General features: G+C 40.3%; 1 protein-coding gene across 5 annotated transcripts in view; it reads left to right on the top strand.

Annotated features, from left to right (window-relative positions):
* Window positions 1–19,363, top strand: part of St8sia6 (ST8 alpha-N-acetyl-neuraminide alpha-2,8-sialyltransferase 6) — a 271,765-nt gene that overhangs the window by 168,351 nt on the left and 84,051 nt on the right. For 2 of the 5 annotated variants that reach the window (XM_031369053.1, XM_031369050.1), the window contains one exon: window positions 7,366–7,455. The exons of 1 other annotated variant lie outside the window; for it this stretch is intronic. In XM_031369053.1, the coding sequence (XP_031224913.1) occupies window positions 7,394–7,455 (62 nt within the window). In that variant the 5' untranslated portion in view covers window positions 7,366–7,393. Of the gene's footprint in view, window positions 1–2,971; window positions 3,266–5,038; window positions 5,083–7,365; window positions 7,456–19,363 lie in introns of those variants that run through there. 2 more of the 5 variants (XM_031369054.1, XM_031369052.1) reach the window with 2 other exon arrangements.

The raw sequence follows: 19,363 nt of genomic DNA, 5'->3' as shown, positions 1-19,363 counted from the left end.
AATACTACTCAGCTATTAAAAAAAATAAATTTATGAAATTCTTAGGGAAATGGATGGATCTGGAGAATGATTTCATTTCTTAAGTGGATGAAATACTGTTCCATTATATAAATGTTCTGTATTTTCTTTATTCATTCATATATTGAGAGACATCTAATTTGTTTCCAGTTTTTCTGACTATTATGAATAGAGCAGCAGAGAACATAGTTAAACAAGTGGTAAAATGAAGGGAACTTTGGGTGTATGTCCCCAAGTGAGATAGCTAGAACATGATGTATATCCATTCCAACTTCTTGAGGAACAACCACACTAATTTCTATAGTGGCTGTATGAGTTTGCACTCCCACCAGTAATGTGTGAGTGTTCCCCTTGCTCCAGATCCTTGCCAGCATAAGTTATCATTTGTTTGATTGATTTTGGTCATTCTGATAGGTAAAAGATGAAATCTCAAAGTAATTTTGTTTTGCATTTCCCTGATGACTTAGGATGATGAACATTTCTTTAAGTATTTCTCAGCTTTTTGAGTTTCCTCTTTTGAGAAGTCTGCTTAGATCTATACTCCAGTGGTTAACTGGGTTATTTGTTTTCTTGATATTTTTGGATCATTTTGGAGTTCATTATATATTTTGCATACTAACCCTCTATCAAATATATAGTTGGTAAAATCATTTCCCATTCTGTAGACTGTTGCTTTGTCCAATGGTTGGTCTTAAAGGGCTAGTACATGTCCTGTTTATAGCTGGGTGCTCAATTGTTCCTTATTCTCAGCATCTTAAACAACTATGAGTCTATGCATTTACACAGTCATTGCAGAATGAAGCTTCTGATTAAGGCATAGAGTATCATATGTCCATGGCTGCAAAAATATATGTACAGAAGGCAGTGTGATATCATATCAACATAGCTAAACAACAGTACTGTCTAACCCTGCATGATCTCCACATCCATGGGTTGTCACCAGATGTATAGTTCCAGGCATGATTTCTCCCATGGATCTTGCCCCAAATCTAAGCAAAAAATGGTAGGTTGTACCCATCACTGTGATGTCACTATTCCTATTATGGGAACATCTTGGCTATCCGATTGCCATTATAGTTCATAAGGTTCTCAGCTGAATAAGTCTGTTGGTGCTTTTCCTCTTCCAGTGATCATGAAAGCTAGCAATCGGGTTCATTAGTAAGTTTGTTGTGTTTAGATACCACAACTCTGAATTATCTTAGTATGATCCCATAGGAGATATTTAAGAACTCTAAGCCTTAGATATCATACAAACTAATTTTTGTCTATAAATATGGAAATTATCTCACCCCTCCCTTCCTGATTTTACCTCCACATATTCACTACAATATTCTTGATTTATAAATGTGTTGGTACCATGGATTCTTCTTTTAACTGGGTCCTTTGTGAACAAAAGAAAATTATTAATGTATATCATTTTATATATCTACAACAGCTTTGAATTTACAGTTTTGAAAACTGTCTTTCTATAATAGGAATGTTCAAGAATGCATCTTGATAACTGATTTAATATTGAGGGGTGGCTGATTAATCTTCATTGATGGTAAATGGAAACAAAAATGATCTGCAGAATATTTTACAATTGAAGTTGCCAGCAGAGTTCATGTTTAAAAGAATAAGTCTCTATCTATGCTGTCATTTTAAAAGCAGTTCCCATATTTTGAATTAAATGTACAGATTCATGGTTTCTTGAAATTAATATGATTATGGAAAATGGCTGGCTATCATGCTGCAAAGTCAAATGATATGTGTGCATATACTTGCTTGTCTTCCCCAGCAGATGGCTTGCTCCAAAGATATGACTTTATTCACTGTAGTATCTCAAGTGCCTCCCGTCTCCCAGGCACATGGTGTAGAGTCCACACATAATTGATGAGTGAGCAAGCAAAGGAGAAGACCAGGATCTGCCTCTCATCTTTGTGGTCATCAAGGCACACTTTTATCTGTTTTTGCGTATGGGCATTTCAGAAGCAATGCTTATCACATCCAAGAATGTTTTCCAAGCCAGAACACTACTTTGTTAGGGACAGAGAGTAAGTAGCTACATGGTGGGCTGGATGCTCGCTATACAGGTGTCTCTGGAGGAAAAGAACTGATAGAATGAGCAATTATTATAAAAGATTTATCAGGTTGGCTTATACCAAATGGACCAGTTAGTCCATCAATGACTGACTCTGAGCTGCAGAATCTGAGAACTGGATAAGCTGCTCAATTCCCTCAGTCTGGTGCTGAAGACCTGGAGAACTCTTGAGAAGCTCCTATCTTCAGAAGAATCTGGGTTCTAATGCTAGCAAAAGATGGCAGCAGCAAGATGCAAGCATGCAGAACGACATATGCCCTCGGAACTCTTTGTATCTTCTGGAAAGTTTGGCCTACTCTCAGGTTGGATCTACTCCATTTAGTTCATCCTTCCCAAGAGCACCCCTTACAGACTGGCCAGAGGCATGTATGTCTCTCGGTTGATTTTAGGTCCTATCAAGCGGAAAGTCAAGATTAATCATCACACTTGCCCTTCTCTTTTCAGAAAGCCACTGTGAGGATAAGGAGCACACCATAAACAATTTGTTTGCTGAGCTTAGAATTAGGACTCAGGAGATCACCATGGCCTGAGTCCAAGAGGCTGGCCAGCCTGCTAGACCCCTCTCCAGAGGGTTTTCTGTTGGTGGTCAGCATGATTTCTGGTCCCATTACTCTTGAATGAAGAAAGGGATATTAAAAATATTTATTTTTTAAAAATCTTTCTTTAGCTTTCTGTGTTTAGAAACTACTCTCTGCCTTTTATTAATGCTTCTATTCCTCAGAGAGTAAAATTGATTAGACTTTAAGCTGTATGTTGTGGCACCTATTATGTTACCATAAATAGAACTTAGCTGCACTTGCTGTTCCTGAGAACCTTGCATGCACAGTGTTCCTTGGAATGTTTTCCTTGGCCAGAGATCTGATTGCATGATTACAGGTCACACACAGAAGGTCACATTCATTCTGTTCTTCAGAGGTCTTGGTGGATGCTAAGTACCAATGGCAGAATTCTGCAGATTTGTTAACATGATTTCTTTGAGACAAAGCCTCTGCAGTGCCAGAGTCTTACTGTCTATACCTGGCAAGAGAGAGTACAGTCTCCCAACTTCTTGCTTTCTGGTGAAATCTTGTCAGGTGGATTTGTAAAGTGATCACTTTCAACTCAAGGGTGACCTATCAAAACAGAATTTTCAAGAAAGCCCAGCATCTACAGAGATAACAATGATAGGTGAGATGCTTATTTTTGTATCGTCTCCCCACAGTCTTATTAAAGAGTGCTTCCTCCTGACATGCTGACGTGCTGAAAACATGCCTAAAGGCTGGTCTGTTGGCACCAAACAAGCAAGTTCTATTATTAAGTAATAAAGGTGGTCAGAATTCATAGTATAAGATTTGCAGGGAAAGGAGAGAAAAGGAAAGTTGTACCATTTAGTGGGTAGCAAACCATCACTAAACTCATAGTCAAAGGCTAGCCAGATAGATGGCTGATGTTTTAGCTATCCCACTTAGAAGTGGGCTACATGTCCCAAAGGGGGATGATTTGTAGCAGAGAAGTGGCTCAGATCAAGTGTTCATGAGAGAGAGACCCCTGTGGGACAATGAGAATGGATGGTGGAAACAGAGGTCTGTGGAGAGGTTAGGGGAGAGAAGGCAGGTTTCAAAGGCAGGAGACCAGAGCAACTGGTCATTACTTTAAAGTCACACCAGAAAAAGAATGACAGGAAATACCAGGACATGCAGGACAGTCTAGAAAAAAGCTGCAGAAGGGTTGTCACTAGCAGTCAGAGGCTGGAGAGCAAGGAGGACTGGGGGTGAAACCAGATACCCTGAAAGTTGAGAAGCAAAGGCAAGGCACTGAGATCTCCTTTGACATAGTGATGCTTGCTGAGAGCTAGTCAGTGAATTTATAAATAGAGGAAGTGGGCAGCTGTGGTTTGCAATTAGGGTGGGCAATAAAGAGAGGGTGAATAGCAAGGTGACGTATTTTGCTTTTGATTTCCAGACAGTAGTGAACTGATTGTAACAATGGTAGACAGCCAGAGAGTAAAGATGCTTTCAGAAAAAGTAGTGGAGAGGGACCTGGCCGCAGAGGAGACAGAGAAGGATGGAGTGGCACATACATTATCATCATGTGAGAAAGGAGGCCTTTCTTTTAGTAGGAAGGTCGGGACTGACAGCTATGGATTAATCACACCCAGCAGCACCGTGTTCTCTGAAACAGGCAGCATGATTGAATGAGATGTTAGGAGGGCAGTGAGTGGTCAAGACACTAGGAGAACCAAATGCCTAGGGTGGCCACTGAGAGAACTGAAGCTTGAAATAGAATTGTTAAGGTGCATAGAAGGCCTGACCAATTGGACACTATAGATTTGTCAAGTCACCAGCCCTACTGGCATCAGGACCAGGAGCTTTATTTCTTCAGTTGCTTATTTTGCAATGAGTGAGGGGATGTTGGTAGAGGAAGGCATCTAGGGTGCTGGCAATATGTGACAGATGTGACATGGCTCAGATGCATAGTGAGACAGGCTTGTTCAGGGACAGGTGAGCAAGAATGGTCATCTTCCAGGGGAGCATCGCCAGGAAGGACAGTTGGAGTCATCTCGGCTTGCTTGTCTGAGAATAAAAAGCCAACATACTCTCCAAGTTCTAGCACATCTCCAGAGGGAGACTCACAGTGCGATCTATACACATCCCCTTGGTGGCAGAGGCTGGAGGTGCTTGATGTGGAGTTTGGTAATGAATACATAAGCTCACTATTTTCTGTTTGACAATAATTTTGTAAGAGGTTTTCATCCGAAAATTACAATGAACTGGAATTATACAACAAGTACTTGGAAGGGGACAGAAACAGAAATCGTACTTGGAGCTTGCAGAATCTGTAGACACTGCCTAAAAGCCATCCGAATCCTGTGCTGCCTTTTGCTCTTTCGCCAACAGCTCAGATCACATTGAGAGTTCATACCAGATGGATATATTCATCTTGTTTAAAATGAGCTCCTTGCAGCAGACTGGGATGTCATCTGCTTCTGTGCTTGCAATAGCCAGGTCTGTTTCACCTCTGCCCTGGTCCTTTGGGTTGGACCATCCTAACTGAATCCCTGGGAAGGCTTACATCAGCCTACAGTTGACTCACAGCAATCTCTTGTTTTACTACATTGTTTTGGACTCAGTCTTTGGTGTTTCTATTTTCCTCATGACTTCCCCTTTCTTTCTCCGTTCCCTTTGATTTAGCAGAAACTTGACCTCCTCAGTCAGATGTTAAAGAAGGCTTGCCATGACATCCTCTCACGGCTGCATGCCCACCTTTAGATCTGCTTGCTGGTCGTGAGTTTTCCCACTTCAGAGCTATGGAGGTTTCTTGTTTCCTTACCCCAGAGAAAGGTAGAGGACAGGGAAGAAATAGAAGGTTTCAAATAAAAAAAAAGGGAGATGGAGAGACACAGAAGGCGAAGGGAACTAAAAGACCCCTTGCCTGTTCTCTTGGGATTGAGTGAGTCCCTGCAGGTAGAGGTGTAAGGCAGCCTCCGTGAGAACAGAATAACTGGCCTAGAGGAAGGACTGACTGACCTGAAGTCAAAGTTCAACAATGAGTTTAAAGCAAGAACTCAACAGATGTTTATTGTCTTCTATGTGTGTCTTCTGTGTCTCTTTTCATAATACTCCTGTTTAATCCTGCTAGCTGCATTACTGGAAAGAATTAAGAAAGAGAAACTCTCCTACTGAAGGCTAAGGCCAGACCGAAGCCCCAAGGCAAGGCCGTCCTCACTGACGCCAAAGACCCGCTTTGCCTCTTCAGTCCCTACCCGGTCATCTCCACTCTGTGTCAGATACTCTTCTCTGATTTGCATACAGCCTGCCTGGTATATGGCTGGGCAAAGCTGTTTTGTTTCTATTAAGAAAGATACTTTCCAGTTTAAGGGAAGGTGTATGCGACAGTTCTATTGGCGCCTGGTTGTCACCGGCCCACAACTGAGCATTACAAAGCCATCATAATTCAAAGCACTGCTGGCTGGGTAATTCACTTCATTAACGGTGCTGCCTGGATAAAACACACAACAAATTAGAAATAAACAAATCCTTGGGAGTGCGATAATACATTCGAATAGCACAAGAAGTGCTTCTAGAGAAAGGATGAGAGGTCGGAAGGAAGAAGTGGGGAAAGAAATTATATCAGGGCGCAGAGTTTGTTTTATCAAATGTATAATTATTGTTATTATTTGGTGTGTATACATTAGACAGACAGACAGACAGACAGACAGATAGACAGATAGTGTGTGTGTGTGTGTGTGTGTGTGTGTGTGTGTGTGCCGTGCTTACACACTGTGAAGGTCCCACAACTTGTGGGAATCTATTCTTTCCACTGCATGTTCCAAGAACCGAAATCAGGTCACCAAGCTTGGAGTCCTTGTGCTAGCCTTCCATGAGATTTTGTAACCTATCGGTAGCCCACACCCAGTACTTTTAGGAAGCCCCACCAAAAAATATTGTCTAGTTAGTCTTGTATCTATCTTGCTTATCTCTTTACCTTCATGCCTCCTTCTCTATCACCTCTCATGCCCAGTGTATCAAGAAGTCTTGTCTGTCTTGATTCCATAAAAGATCTCGGATCTGTTTGCTTGTCTCTTTCCTGGTGGATCCAGGTACAGTATGTTTACACAGTATGTTTACATGTATGACCTTTACTGTGTCCAGGAGCCAATTACTTGACATGCCTATGTCCATGAGATGTGTTACTTCAGAGAGTCAGTTCAGCAGCATGAATGTGGCCATGGAGCTCAGTATGGAGCTCAGTATGGAGCTCAGCATGTGCAGGAGTCTATGGCCTTTGTCCTGATGCTGATTTTTGGTTTGCTTGTGTTCCACCTCTGATTTTCTGAGTTCATAAAAGGAACCATGTGGGGCTTTATATCAGAACTATCATAACAATCAGAAGCCAGATCTACCTGTGTTCTTTATGGAGAAAACATTAATTTCCTGTGTCTCTAGGCTTCTTACTCAAGACAGCTCTTTTTTTTTAAAGGCTATTTACATACAATGATTAAAACCACTTATTTATTGTAAATATTAGCCTGAAAATACACAAAAGAAAAATGGAAATATAATCAATGCCTTCAGCACAGATTTATTTTCAGTTTAACTTTATTTTTAAAATTTAGATCCATCAGAGGTAACAATACCAATTTCTTTTCCCAGGGAGAAATTCAATAATGGAATAAAATCCAGGCTTCATTTGGACATACCCCCTTATCAATTAAATCTGATTTTATTAATAATATCTTACATACTTTGATATTAAATCAATTTTTTCCAATCTCTTCCCTGAAACAGCACGTATCTGGATGAGAAGATACCCCAAATGACAGAGAAATGCAAAGACCTGAAATATAGCTTGAACTCTTTATCTAACAAAATGAGACGGTGAGTTTCGCTCTTCACACTTAGTTTTAAATAAGTGTTTTGTATTCAAAGCATCCTAAAGCGTATTTGAAATGATTTGGAAAATCAGGCTGGGCTCACTTCAGGCTTGATTTGGCTCTGAGAATATCCCCCCAGTTGAGGAGGATGGAGCAGGGACACAGTGCAGATCAAGGTCATGCCCTGGCGGTAGGACTCAGCTTCACTGTCCTAGATCCACATTTATTATGGTCTATGTGTTCTGGCTAAAATGTAAAGCCTGCACACCCTTCTGAAAATTTGATGTGTGTTTGAGACATTATCCTAGGAAAATGCTCCCTTGCACAACGTTTTGCTTACGATTTCAGGTTAATGGTTTACCTCTGGCTCCAGCTATGGCTCACCCATCACTCACTGACTGGACCTTCCAATCTCATAGTTTTTCAATGATCTCCTGCATCCTCTTCTTCATGCCTAAGGAGAAGGCATGCCAACATGTCTTATCTCTATGCATGGAAGAGGTGTCAGTGGCCATAGGTTCTGATATCTGGTACTGCTTGGATCGTAGCTGGGAAAATCTAGTAGGACTGGACTGAGTCTCTGCCTCTGGAGTGTGGAGTGGTGCTGTGTTTTAGCTCCCTAAAGGAACCTGGGTACATAGCTCAAGTTGTAGGGGTTTGTTTAACACATACAGGGTCCAAGGTTCAATCCCAGGACTGAAAAAAGAAAGATAAAAGGGTGTGAAGGGGGTGTATGGGGTTGGAAGGGCAAGAGGATTGTCTGAATGGAAGTGCTCTGTGTTTCATTTGCTGTGTGCTTGGCTGAGAAAGGCAGAAGACTGAGTACCCATAGGCAAGAGACAGAGTTGATTTTCTTGTAGGCGTCTGTTTAAGGGAGACTGACCCAAGGTCCTTCCTCCTTTCTTCTTTGTGCTTTCCTTCCATTCTTTATGCTAATACCCCTTCTTACTTTTCAACTGTGAAAGTGGTGCTGACAGAGGAAGGGATTGAGCAGGTAATCCACTTTCTCTTTCCTGAGTGTGTGGGAGGCTGACCTGAGGAGAGAAGCCTGAGGGTGTAGGTGGACTGGTCTAGCCTGCTTTGCAACTGTACCTTGGGACAAGCCAGTGTAGGAATTCTACTAAGTGCTTTGAGCTCCCTAGATGGCTGCTTCCTGACTAAGATAGAGCTAAGATAGACCAGCATGCAGGAGGCAGGTCCCCTTGGAGAATGTTATGCTCTTTCTTTATATGACAGGGAGCTGTTTCATAATGCAGCCTGCTGGGTGAATAATCTTATGGAGCTCACATAGAAACCTCATGGACTGTTCTAGACTAAGTCCACCTTGGGAAGGCTGGACCAACATGGCAACCCTTGATGTCCCATGTCTCTCTGTTTTGTCTGAGTCTCCTGACCACCCGGATTCTAGAAATCACTGGAAAGTGTAACAATGTTATGTGGGCTCTGATTTGAGTCAATACACTTGGACAGCCTGATCCTGCACAACAGATGGACTATTAGGGACTTATCTTGTTCTCTTCAGAGCCAGATGATTAGTGCTAAGGTTGCTAGAGAAATCACCTGGACTGTGTGGCCTCCTTTGTCACCCCAGATGCTCTGTTCACAGTTCTAGTCCTTTGTAGCTCCTCAATTCTTGGCTGTCTTTGTTCAGAGAGGTGAGCCTATACAGTCTTCCTCTACAGACTGAAGGCTCTTTTACTATTTATTTGTTGCATTTGAGTACCCCGGAACATATGTAAGGGATCAAAAAGAGTGAGGGAGAAAAAGAAATGTTCTACTTACAAGGCCATTCCAGGTTTTCAGGTTAACTGTAACACATCATTAGCAAAAGGATGGATATAATTTTATGTCTATCTATCTATCTATCTATCTATCTATCTATCTATCTATCTATCTATCTATCTATCTCTTTTTCTCTTTGTTCCCTCCTCCCTTCTACCTTTCTCCCCTCTCTCCCTCCCCTCCATCAACTTCTTTCTCTCTTTTGGCTCACCTATAATAGTCCCTATAATCTGACCATACACTCTTGAGAACAGTCCTGTAGATGGATTGGACAGACATGCCAATGCTTCTCACCTGCACAGTCTACTCACTGGACTCAGAATGAATGGCTCATGCATTGTACAGCGTACTTCACATCTACTTTGATCCTGTCAGAACTACTGTCTTGTTTTTAGGTTGGTGACTGTTACAAGGCTTTGGTCTAGCTTTTTCAGAGAGGCTCTCCATTCTAAAGCTCTTGTACATATCATATCAGATATGTACCCTTTACATATCAGACACATGACACTAAGAAACAAGAAATCTGGAAGTGGAAAACAATATCCTTTGCATTAGCATGCCCTGCAGAACTCTTGTCTACTCCTTCTCCCCAAACACAGTCAGCATGTGGCCCTCACCTCTGGCTGACTTTCTCACTGATGTTGCCCATGTTTTCTCCTTAAAGTCTCCAACAGAAGGATGATCAGCTTCCACACACCCTGGCAAAGAACTGAGTCAGCATGGGGAAGTGCTCTAATGTTCTGACCTGAGGTGGGGCATCTGAAGATGCTTGGTGAGCAGGGACAGACGGTTAACTGCAGCATGCTAATGAGAATGCCCAGGCACATGCTCTCCTGGGCATTTTCTCAGCCTTGCCCTGTTGGGGTTTGATGGTGAGACCTTTCCTCAGCTTTCTTCTAGGCCTTGCCTTGCTATTACAAAAACAATTTTCAATTAGCTCATATAATTAGCCTGTGCTAGGATTCTGTGCAGGGAAGGTCTAGAGAGAGCAGGCATGAATGGCCCACTGCTAGGAAAGTGTTATTCTGGCACACGGGAGACTAATTTTTTCAGTTGTATTGTCTATTGTCAGGAATTGTGCGTTCTACAACTAGGGGACAATTAGGAAACTTGCAGGGGACAATTGGGAAAGCCATTTAGTGTATGGTGATTAAAAAAAAAGCAATTTCATTTTCTTAGAAATAATTCTTTAGCCCTATTTTCGTCATGGTCTGTTAAAGAGTTAGAATTTTCTTTTTCATTGGGTGATTTGTCCCTTTCAGGTTGCTAAAATAGGATTTAGGAGACAGAGTTACAATGGGAGCGAAATAGCACTCTTTTTTATTTCTGCCTAGTGTTGACTACATTTTTTAATAAAAGGACAATTAAGCAGTAGAATTAGGACAATCAGTAGAATGAGTCTTATGCATGACAGTTTTATTTCTCTGTCTCTCATGTGTGTATGAGTGTGTGTGTGTGTCTGTCAGTCTCTCTGTGTCTCTGTCTCTGTGTGTGTCTGTCAGTCTCTCTGTGTCTCTGTGTGTGTGTGTGTCTGTCTCTCTATCTCTGTATGTGTCTGTCTCTCTGTGTCTATATGTCAGTCTGTTTCTATGTCTATCTGTCTATCTCTGTGTGTCTCTGTCTATGTCTCTATCTCTGTGTCTGTCTGTTTGTGTCTGTGTGTCTGTCTATATCTATGTGTATCTGTCTCTGTGTCTTTGTTTCTTTCTCTGTGTGTGTCTATCTATCTATTTGTCTCTCTGTCTCTCTGTCTGTGTATGTATGTATGTATCTCTCTCTATCTGTGTGTGTATTGTGTGTGTATGTGTGTTATATATGCTCATTAATGAGGTTGTGTGAACATATGCATACATTCATGTGCTTGTTCATGAAGAGCAGAGATTGATGAGGAATGACTGTAAATCCCTCTCTATTTTCAGTCCTTGAAAAGGTCTCTCACTGAACCTGAAGCTCATCAACTTTCCTAGCCAATTTGGTCACCATCCTTCAAGGCTGTCTGTCTCCTTCTCTCCTTGCCACTGGTTCAGACATACAATGCCTTTCTTGCCTTAGTAGGTTCTGAGAACCCACCCCACTGTGGTCCTCATGCTTACACAATAGACCCTTTACCTTCATCCACTCAACTCCAAGATTCTTTATTCACAGTTTAAAACCTTGATCTCCAAGGTGAGAAGTATCTTATTTTCAGTTCTGTCTCTGGTACCTGTACATGAATTAGGCCCTCCTAATTCCATACACATTTATGGAATAAGGAAATGAAGTCAATTATTTCTTAAGTCTATAAAACACTTTCTATTCCAAATAATCTATAAGTATTAAAATTATCATCAGTCAGTCCCTAAGTTTTAATTCTTTTGATGCCGGTTTTTCTTTATGTGACTCCTTCTGTTATTTTGGGCTTACTCTTTCTCTAGGTAGATTTTCTAACTGATCCTTCACCTCTGACTGTCTCCCCAGGTTTCTTCAGTATAATCCTTTTCACTAGGACTTCCCTTTCTACTCAACAGTAATATTAAACTGTATTAAAAATTCAAGCTTATCATTGTTAGTTTGCCCATTTCTCATTATAGCACACTTATTATTTACAGTTTTTGCTTGTATGTTTAGAAAAACAGTTGTATGGCTATGTGAATCATTCACTGCAGTCTTCATTGCTTCTGAGATGTGAAGTCACTTATCCCGAGCAGCTGCTTCCAAGGTGCTGCAGAGGCGGGGTCTTAATTGTCCCTTCCCTTGGGTTCTCGACTTCTTTTGTAGTTAGTCAGGTTTTATTTGCTGTAACTAATACCAAAGACAAATCAGCTTATGAAGAGAAAAGATATTTTGGGGAGCTAGAATCTTAGATGCTTTTGTATATGATCAGACATATAGGAAGTCCTTAGGCCTCTGGTGGGAAAGCAGCATCCACATGGCTAGAACGCAAACCCAAGAGAACCCAACAATCCACTTCAAAGGCTCACCACCATAGCTGAAACCTTACCAAGCCTTACCTCAATCTTTCCTCCATCTTTCAACAGTGGCAGATGGGGGCAAGCCTTTCACATATGACTTTTAAGGGATATTTAACATCCAAATGCTAGCAATTTTTGAACAATCTCTTCTTTATAGCTTCAGGACTTCATTCTCAAATTACAGTTATGATATTTAGTCTCCACTGGTTGGTCAGAATGATTAACTTCCCTAATAAAATCTCTCAGAACTCAGTGTCTTAATGCAAAATTTGTCCTGTTTACATACTCTGCTCAGTGTTCCTTCCTGATGAGATAACTCCCTAGGCTGTATTCCATACTGAATATCGACTCAGTGATCCTGATAGTCATCTCAAACAGTTAGTGCCCTAGAAAGACAAAGTGAAATACCATACTCACCACAGTACACAGACTACAACCATACTCATATCCTACTCTCCACAGTATACATAGACTACAACCATACTCATACCGTACTCTCCACAGTATACATAGGCTACAACCATACTCATACCCTACTCTCCACAGTATACATAGGCTACAACCATACTCATACCGTACTCTCCACAGTATACATAGACTACAACCATACTCATACCGTACTCTCCACAGTATACATAGGCTACAACTACACTCATACCCTACTCGCCACAGTATACATAGGCTACAATCACACTCATATCCTACTGATGGCGTTTAGTAAGCTGTGACTGCTGTTGATGTGGCCTCAGTGTTTGGGATATCGTGTCTGTCTAGGCAGCTGTTTTCAGCCAAAACTTTCAGAGGCAATGGAAAGAGAATACTGTCAGTTGATGTCAGCTAGGCATCTTTACTCCATATGTATTTAATAGCTTTACTATTCTGATCATCCTATTAATTCTTACTAAGGCCTTCCCTTAGTTGGATTTCTATTGTTGCAATGACACACCACGACCACAAGCAAATTGGGGATAAAAGGGCTTATTTGGTTTTTACTTCCATGTCACTGTTCATCTTTGAAGGAAGTCATGACAGGAACTCAAACAGGAAAGGAACCTGGAGGCAAGAGCTGATGCAAAGGCCACTGAGTGGTGCTGCTTATTGGCTTGCTCAACATGGCTTGCTCAGTCTGCTTTCTTATAGAACCCAGGACCACAAATTGAGAGATGCCACCACTTACAATGTGCTGGACCCTCTCTTGTCAATCACTAGCTGAAGTCTTGCCTAAAGCCTGATAATATGGAGGCATTTTCTTAATTGAAGTTCCCTTCACGTAGATGACTAGCTTGTATCAAGCTGACAAAACTAGCCAGCATGGGTCCCTTAAATCATCTCTTCGAATGAAAAGATGTAGTTCTTTTACATAAGCTGTAGTTTAGGGGGAGAATGTAGCTCGTTGATAGAGTGCTTGCCTAGCATGTCCAAGAAGCTCTGGTTTGCTCCCAGTAGTACATAGAACTGGGAATGGTGACTGTAATCCCAGCACTTGGAAGGCAAGATCGCAAGAATGAAAAGTTCAGGATTCTTCTCAGCTCCACAGGAAGTTTGAGGCCTGAGATAGAGACCTTCTTTCAAAAACCAAACAAAACAAAGCCAAAACAACAACAACAAAACAAACAAAACCTAAAACCAACCAAACAAAAGCAAAACAAACACATGCACACACACACACACACACACACACAGACACACACACACACACACACACACACACACACACACACACACACACACACACACACACACACACACACAGACACACACACACACACACACACAAAACCAAGCTGAAGAGATGGCTCAGTGATTAAGAGCACTGTCTGTTCTTCCAGCAAGCCCTGGGTCGATCCCAAGCAAACACATGGTGACTCACAGCTATTTGTTTTTTTACACTTTTATTGCATTATGATGAGAAAAGTTACATGATTTCAATTTATCTGAATTTATTAACATTTAAAAACATATTTTGAGTAAATAGAATTAAATCACATTATTATTTCCCTTTTGTACCCCCACTTTTCCCAGAGACCCCTTCAATACCTACAATATCTTTTTTTATTCCTTAAAATTTATAAAATATTATATATATCAGTATTATAAAAGTTGTTTGATATAAAACAACAATCAATTTAACAGTCTTATGTAGATGCTCATCTACAGCAATAGTGAAAATATATTTTTCTCAATATAAATTTTAAATAACTCCAAACATATTAACTGTATACTTCAAAATAATATATCACTACTAGTATTTTCTTAAATGAACATAAATATATAAAGTCCTTTTGTTTCTTTTGTATTTAGTAGAGTTTAAAATCTTGGCTCTTACTGTGGTACAAACCCAAAATAAGAACAATTTTTAGACATTGGATTTCATTGTAATAAGGCTGTATTTCAATGACCCTCACATCACCAAAGGATTTTACCTCCATTGTAGCTAAGCTGAGAGTTGATAGTTCTGCTGCACCAAAAAATGAATTGTAGGCTCGATTTTTGGATACAAACTTCCTGGTATGGTCAAAGCTATTTGGCTTGAGTGAGTGACTTTATTCTCAGCCCACAGAGAACAGGTTACATTCATTTAAGAAATGGTATAGGTATTAAGATGGTCTATCCATAAAGTCATTCGCCAACTGTTTCAATGAACAATGGTTCTGCTTGGAGGGTGGCACAGACATTAGGTGAGGGTAAGAATTTGGTTCATTAGCTGTGATAATTTGGAAAAGCATTCATCTCAGAGAAAGAGTAACTTATAAAGTCCTCTTCTTCAAACTTGATACAAGAGTTACAAATGTCAAGCAAAGCATTCATTCTCACTCTTTGTTGTTCTCTTACAAGCAACCTCCCTAGTTAATCGTCTTTGTTTCTTTTAGGTATATAAATACTTTTGAAATATATAAGCTGTTCTGAAAAACATAGTATATTGTAAAGACTTGAAATAAACAATACTACTAATAGAGAGGCTGAGATAGGAGAAGCAAGATTTTAAGACCCTTATGGACTCACAACTATTTGTAATTCAGTCCCAGAAGAGTCAATTGAATACCTTCATCTGTTTTCCAAGGGCATGTGAAGGCATACAGACAGACAGACAGACATGCAGGCAAAATACCCACATACATAAAATAATAAAATAAAATAAAATTTTAAAGCAAAGAAAAAGTGTAGCAGCAATCTTGAACATCTTTCTAATTTTTGAGCCTTTTATAAAGTATCTCTATTAAGAGGATCAGAGATCTTCTTCAGAAGTAAGTATAAGCCCCTGCCTTGTGACTTTCAGCAAAATCATTAAAGCGTGAAAGGCCCACTTTGTATTCAGACAGTTCTCCTGGGTAAAGAGCAATGCTCAGAATTGTGATTCAGAACTTCCGTCTGGCATTGTTGTTCTCTGACTGTTCCATAGACTACTTAGTCAGTATATGTGTTGCCACTGCATGCCATCCGGTTTTAAATTATGACAGACTTTCCTGAAAGATATCTTCTTCGTGGGGCAGCATAAAGGTGCTTGCTCCTTAAGCAGTCGCTGCATTGCAGGTGACACGTGAAGTGGATTGAAGGCTGGCCTTAAAACGTTGTTATTCTTTATTACCCTGGAGAGAACAGCATGACCTGAATTAGTGTGTGAAAAGAGATGGTGTAAATTACAGCAGATCAGCCAGAGTGTAAGCATTTCACTTGACAGCCTGCTAACAAAGCAAGGATTTCTGAATCTTAAATTGTAGAAGGGAAGTTTTTTAGTCATTTGCAAAATCTTTGGGGCCTAGAATGACAAATGATGTGTGTCCCTTCAACTTTAAAGCTGCTTTTGAAGGTGACATGCACACTTTTGGCTCTTTGTCCTTTTCTGACCTTTTAAGCTGGTCCTTTCTGGTCAGCATTTAAGGACCCTGAGTTCTAGCATGTCTTCTGGTGATTGGTGAAAAGAACTGGGTCAGAAAACAGCAAGTAAAGACAATGAAGCTTATCAATGACCAGAATATAAAATCCATATCTTAAGGGCCTGGAGAGACTGCTCACTGCTTAAGAGTGCTTGCTGCTCCTTCAGAGGACCCAAATTTGGTTCCTGTACCCATGTTGGGTAGATTACAATGGCCTATCACTTCAGTTCCAAAGGATCTAATGCCCTCTTTTGGCTTCTGCAGGCACCCACACACATGTGCAGATACTATCAAAACAGGATCCATACTTCACATATCTTCCAGAAGTCAAAACAAGAGATACTTCTACTGACATCAGAATTTGTGTTGGGAGGCATGTAGGCTGGTATCAACATTTGTGATGTATGTCTGCACTTGCAACAAAACACGTTTCTCCAGTCTTATTCATGGGGTGTTTAATGCTGCATCTTCATGAGGATTAGAACATGAATAATTACAACTCAAGAGCTTGAAGTAGTCGTTTCTCAAGTTCTTCTAACCTATATGCAGTTTGGTTGTAGTATATTTGTTTATCATTTGATGAAATCTGATTTCCTAAGGTTAAAAAGAAAAGGAAAAAAATGGGATTGTGACTTATTCCAAATCAGCTGACCTAGTCAGGAAGGGTGAAAATAAGATTTCTCCCCTCCAGGCCTCTGTGTGTGTGCGTGTGTGTCTGTGTGTGTGTTTCTGATTTTGAAAAATAGCCATCACACTGTCAAGTCCCTAAATCAATACTCAGTCATAGTTGCTTGCTGTCATTTCCACAATGCAAATTGTGTTGTTTTAAATATTTGTTTTAAAAGAAAATGGAAGACTTGACTTTCTAGTTAAGGTTGATTATGTGCTCACATCAGTCACTTGATAAAAGCCTTTAGTGGGAAGACTATGACAATAGAAATAATTATATGTAAAGTCACTGAGAACAAATTAGAACTAAAATAGCTACAAAAACAAACAAATGTTACTTTTCAAAATCTTTCACTGTATCACTTATGTACTATTTGTGATCGTCAGACCACTAAGATACTAATGAAGGTCATCTCAGTGGCACCTGCCCAGTTCTCAGTACCTGCTGACCCATGGAACCAGTAGATTAGTACAAAACAGGATACCTAACTTTCCAGGCTGTAACCTCTGCCTTGCTGCCCTGTTGACTGTTTGACATGATAGAAGTTAGCTGTCATGCCATGAAGACTTGGGATGATGGTCCTTGATGGCCCTCTTGCAAGGACCTGCCCCCTACTATCAATGGATAGCATCATCTTATCAGTGATGTGAGACAGATACTTGGCGGTGGATTCTACGGCTCCAAGCAACACATCTAGGCTGCAACCCAATGAAAGACAATGCATTGCCACTCAGCTAGGCTGCTCACAAATTTCTGACCTGTGCAATCATAGATGCTTATTATTTTATTTATTTATTTATTCATCTTTGTTTTTCAAGACAGAGTTTCTTTGTGTAGCCTTAGCTGTCCTAGAACTAGCTCTACCTCTGAAAATTAGGCTGGCCTTGAACTCACAGAGATCTGCCCATCTCTACCTTCCAAGTGCTGGGACTAAGGCATCTGCCACCACCACTTGGCTTTATTATTTTAAGTGACTAAGCTTTCTTTTAATTGACCATATATTCATAGACAACCTATTAATTTCTCAATTCATAGTGGCTTATATCATGTTTTCATCATAATGACAATAGTTATTATGACTATGGTCAACAGTAGTGGTAACCGCAACTTCCTATTTCATGGCTCCATTACCTACCAGCTATTTTAAATGCTTGAAGTCATTCTCCAGAGTAGATTTTATTATTGCAAACTGACAAATTTGACCAATGAGCTCCAAGAGCTTCTTTGCCTATCAGACCATCAGCTAGTTACTATGGCTGAGCCAGGATTGGTCTGCGTAGGTTTTGTTCTTAACATCTCTATGGTGTCACTCATAGTGAGCAGGCTCTTAACTTGAAGATTTTAACAAAGAAAGTCATTTGACTTTATAATGCAAAGATACTCAGAAGCCATGGATCTCAAAATACTTTTCTTATCCATTCCCTCTTCCATACTTATTTTACTTACATTTTTATAATGTAACTACATTGATATAGTATTAATTAACTACATTGAGATTGCATTAACTACACTGTTATAGTATTATTGCATAGATCTGCCCTCATTGCAATTGCCTTCTCTTGGTTAGAAGATGGTCATTTGTCAATTATCATCATGGTTCAGAATTAATATTTGGAACTATGCCTGTGTCATCTATAATATTTTAATGTCAGAGATACATAGCAAAGATCATGTTTTGGTTCTATTGCAGACATGTGGAGACCTTTTCAGTCTGTATCCTAGTCACTTGGAGGCTTTCTCAAAATAAAATAGTTGTGGTTAAGAGCTCTTAAGTAAGGAGCAGTGCTAGGTGTTGAATCCAGAGTCTTAGATTTGTAATCTGCCACTTAGCTACATTCTTCTTAGTTCACAGTATATTAAGACAGTTAACTTGTTAAACATATTTACAGCACATTGGTTTTCCTTCTCATGTTTGCAGATTTCTCTTCTCATTTGTCTTCACTTTAAACACTCAGTGGTGGATCACATCTTTTAACCCAGCATGCAGGAAGCAGAGACAGGCAAATCTATGAGTTGAAGTCCTACTTTGTCTATATAAAGAAATTTAGGCAAGCCAGGGATGTATAATGAGACCCTATCTCAAAATCAAACCAAATCAAACAAATAAATCAAAAACTACCATTATCAATATCACCAAAACCAACCAACCAACCAACCAACCAACCAATCAACCAACCAACCAACTAAAAACAAAAGCAGAACAAACCCAGCACATTCTCCACTGACCTGGACTTCCACTACTCTTCAGTCATCCCTGCCGTCAGTAATTTCTATCTCCTCTGTCATGGCACAGTCTCAGGTTTATAACCTTGAGATTATTCTCGGCTATTCTCTTCTTATAAAAGCACACTTGTCTTGCCATTCAGCTTTCATGGCCACCACTACATCACATCCAGAAAACAGAGAATCCTTTTCTTTAATTAGATATTTTCTTTATTTACATGTCATATAATTTTTCCTTTCCCAGTTTGCCCCCCCCAAAAAAACAACAAGAACAAACCCCTGTTGCCTCCCCCCCACTCCGCTTGCCACCCCGCCCTCTCCCACTTATTCGCCCTAAACTGTAGGCATTCCCCTACACTGGGGCACAGAACCTTCACAGGGCCAAGGGCCTCTCCTCCCATTGATGATTGA

The sequence above is a fragment of the Mastomys coucha genome, unplaced genomic scaffold, assembly GCF_008632895.1.
Source record: "Mastomys coucha isolate ucsf_1 unplaced genomic scaffold, UCSF_Mcou_1 pScaffold15, whole genome shotgun sequence".
Lineage (NCBI taxonomy): Eukaryota > Metazoa > Chordata > Mammalia > Rodentia > Muridae > Mastomys > Mastomys coucha.
Note: the sequence above shows the minus strand (reverse complement) of the source record. Positions and strands in the feature narration are given on the sequence as shown.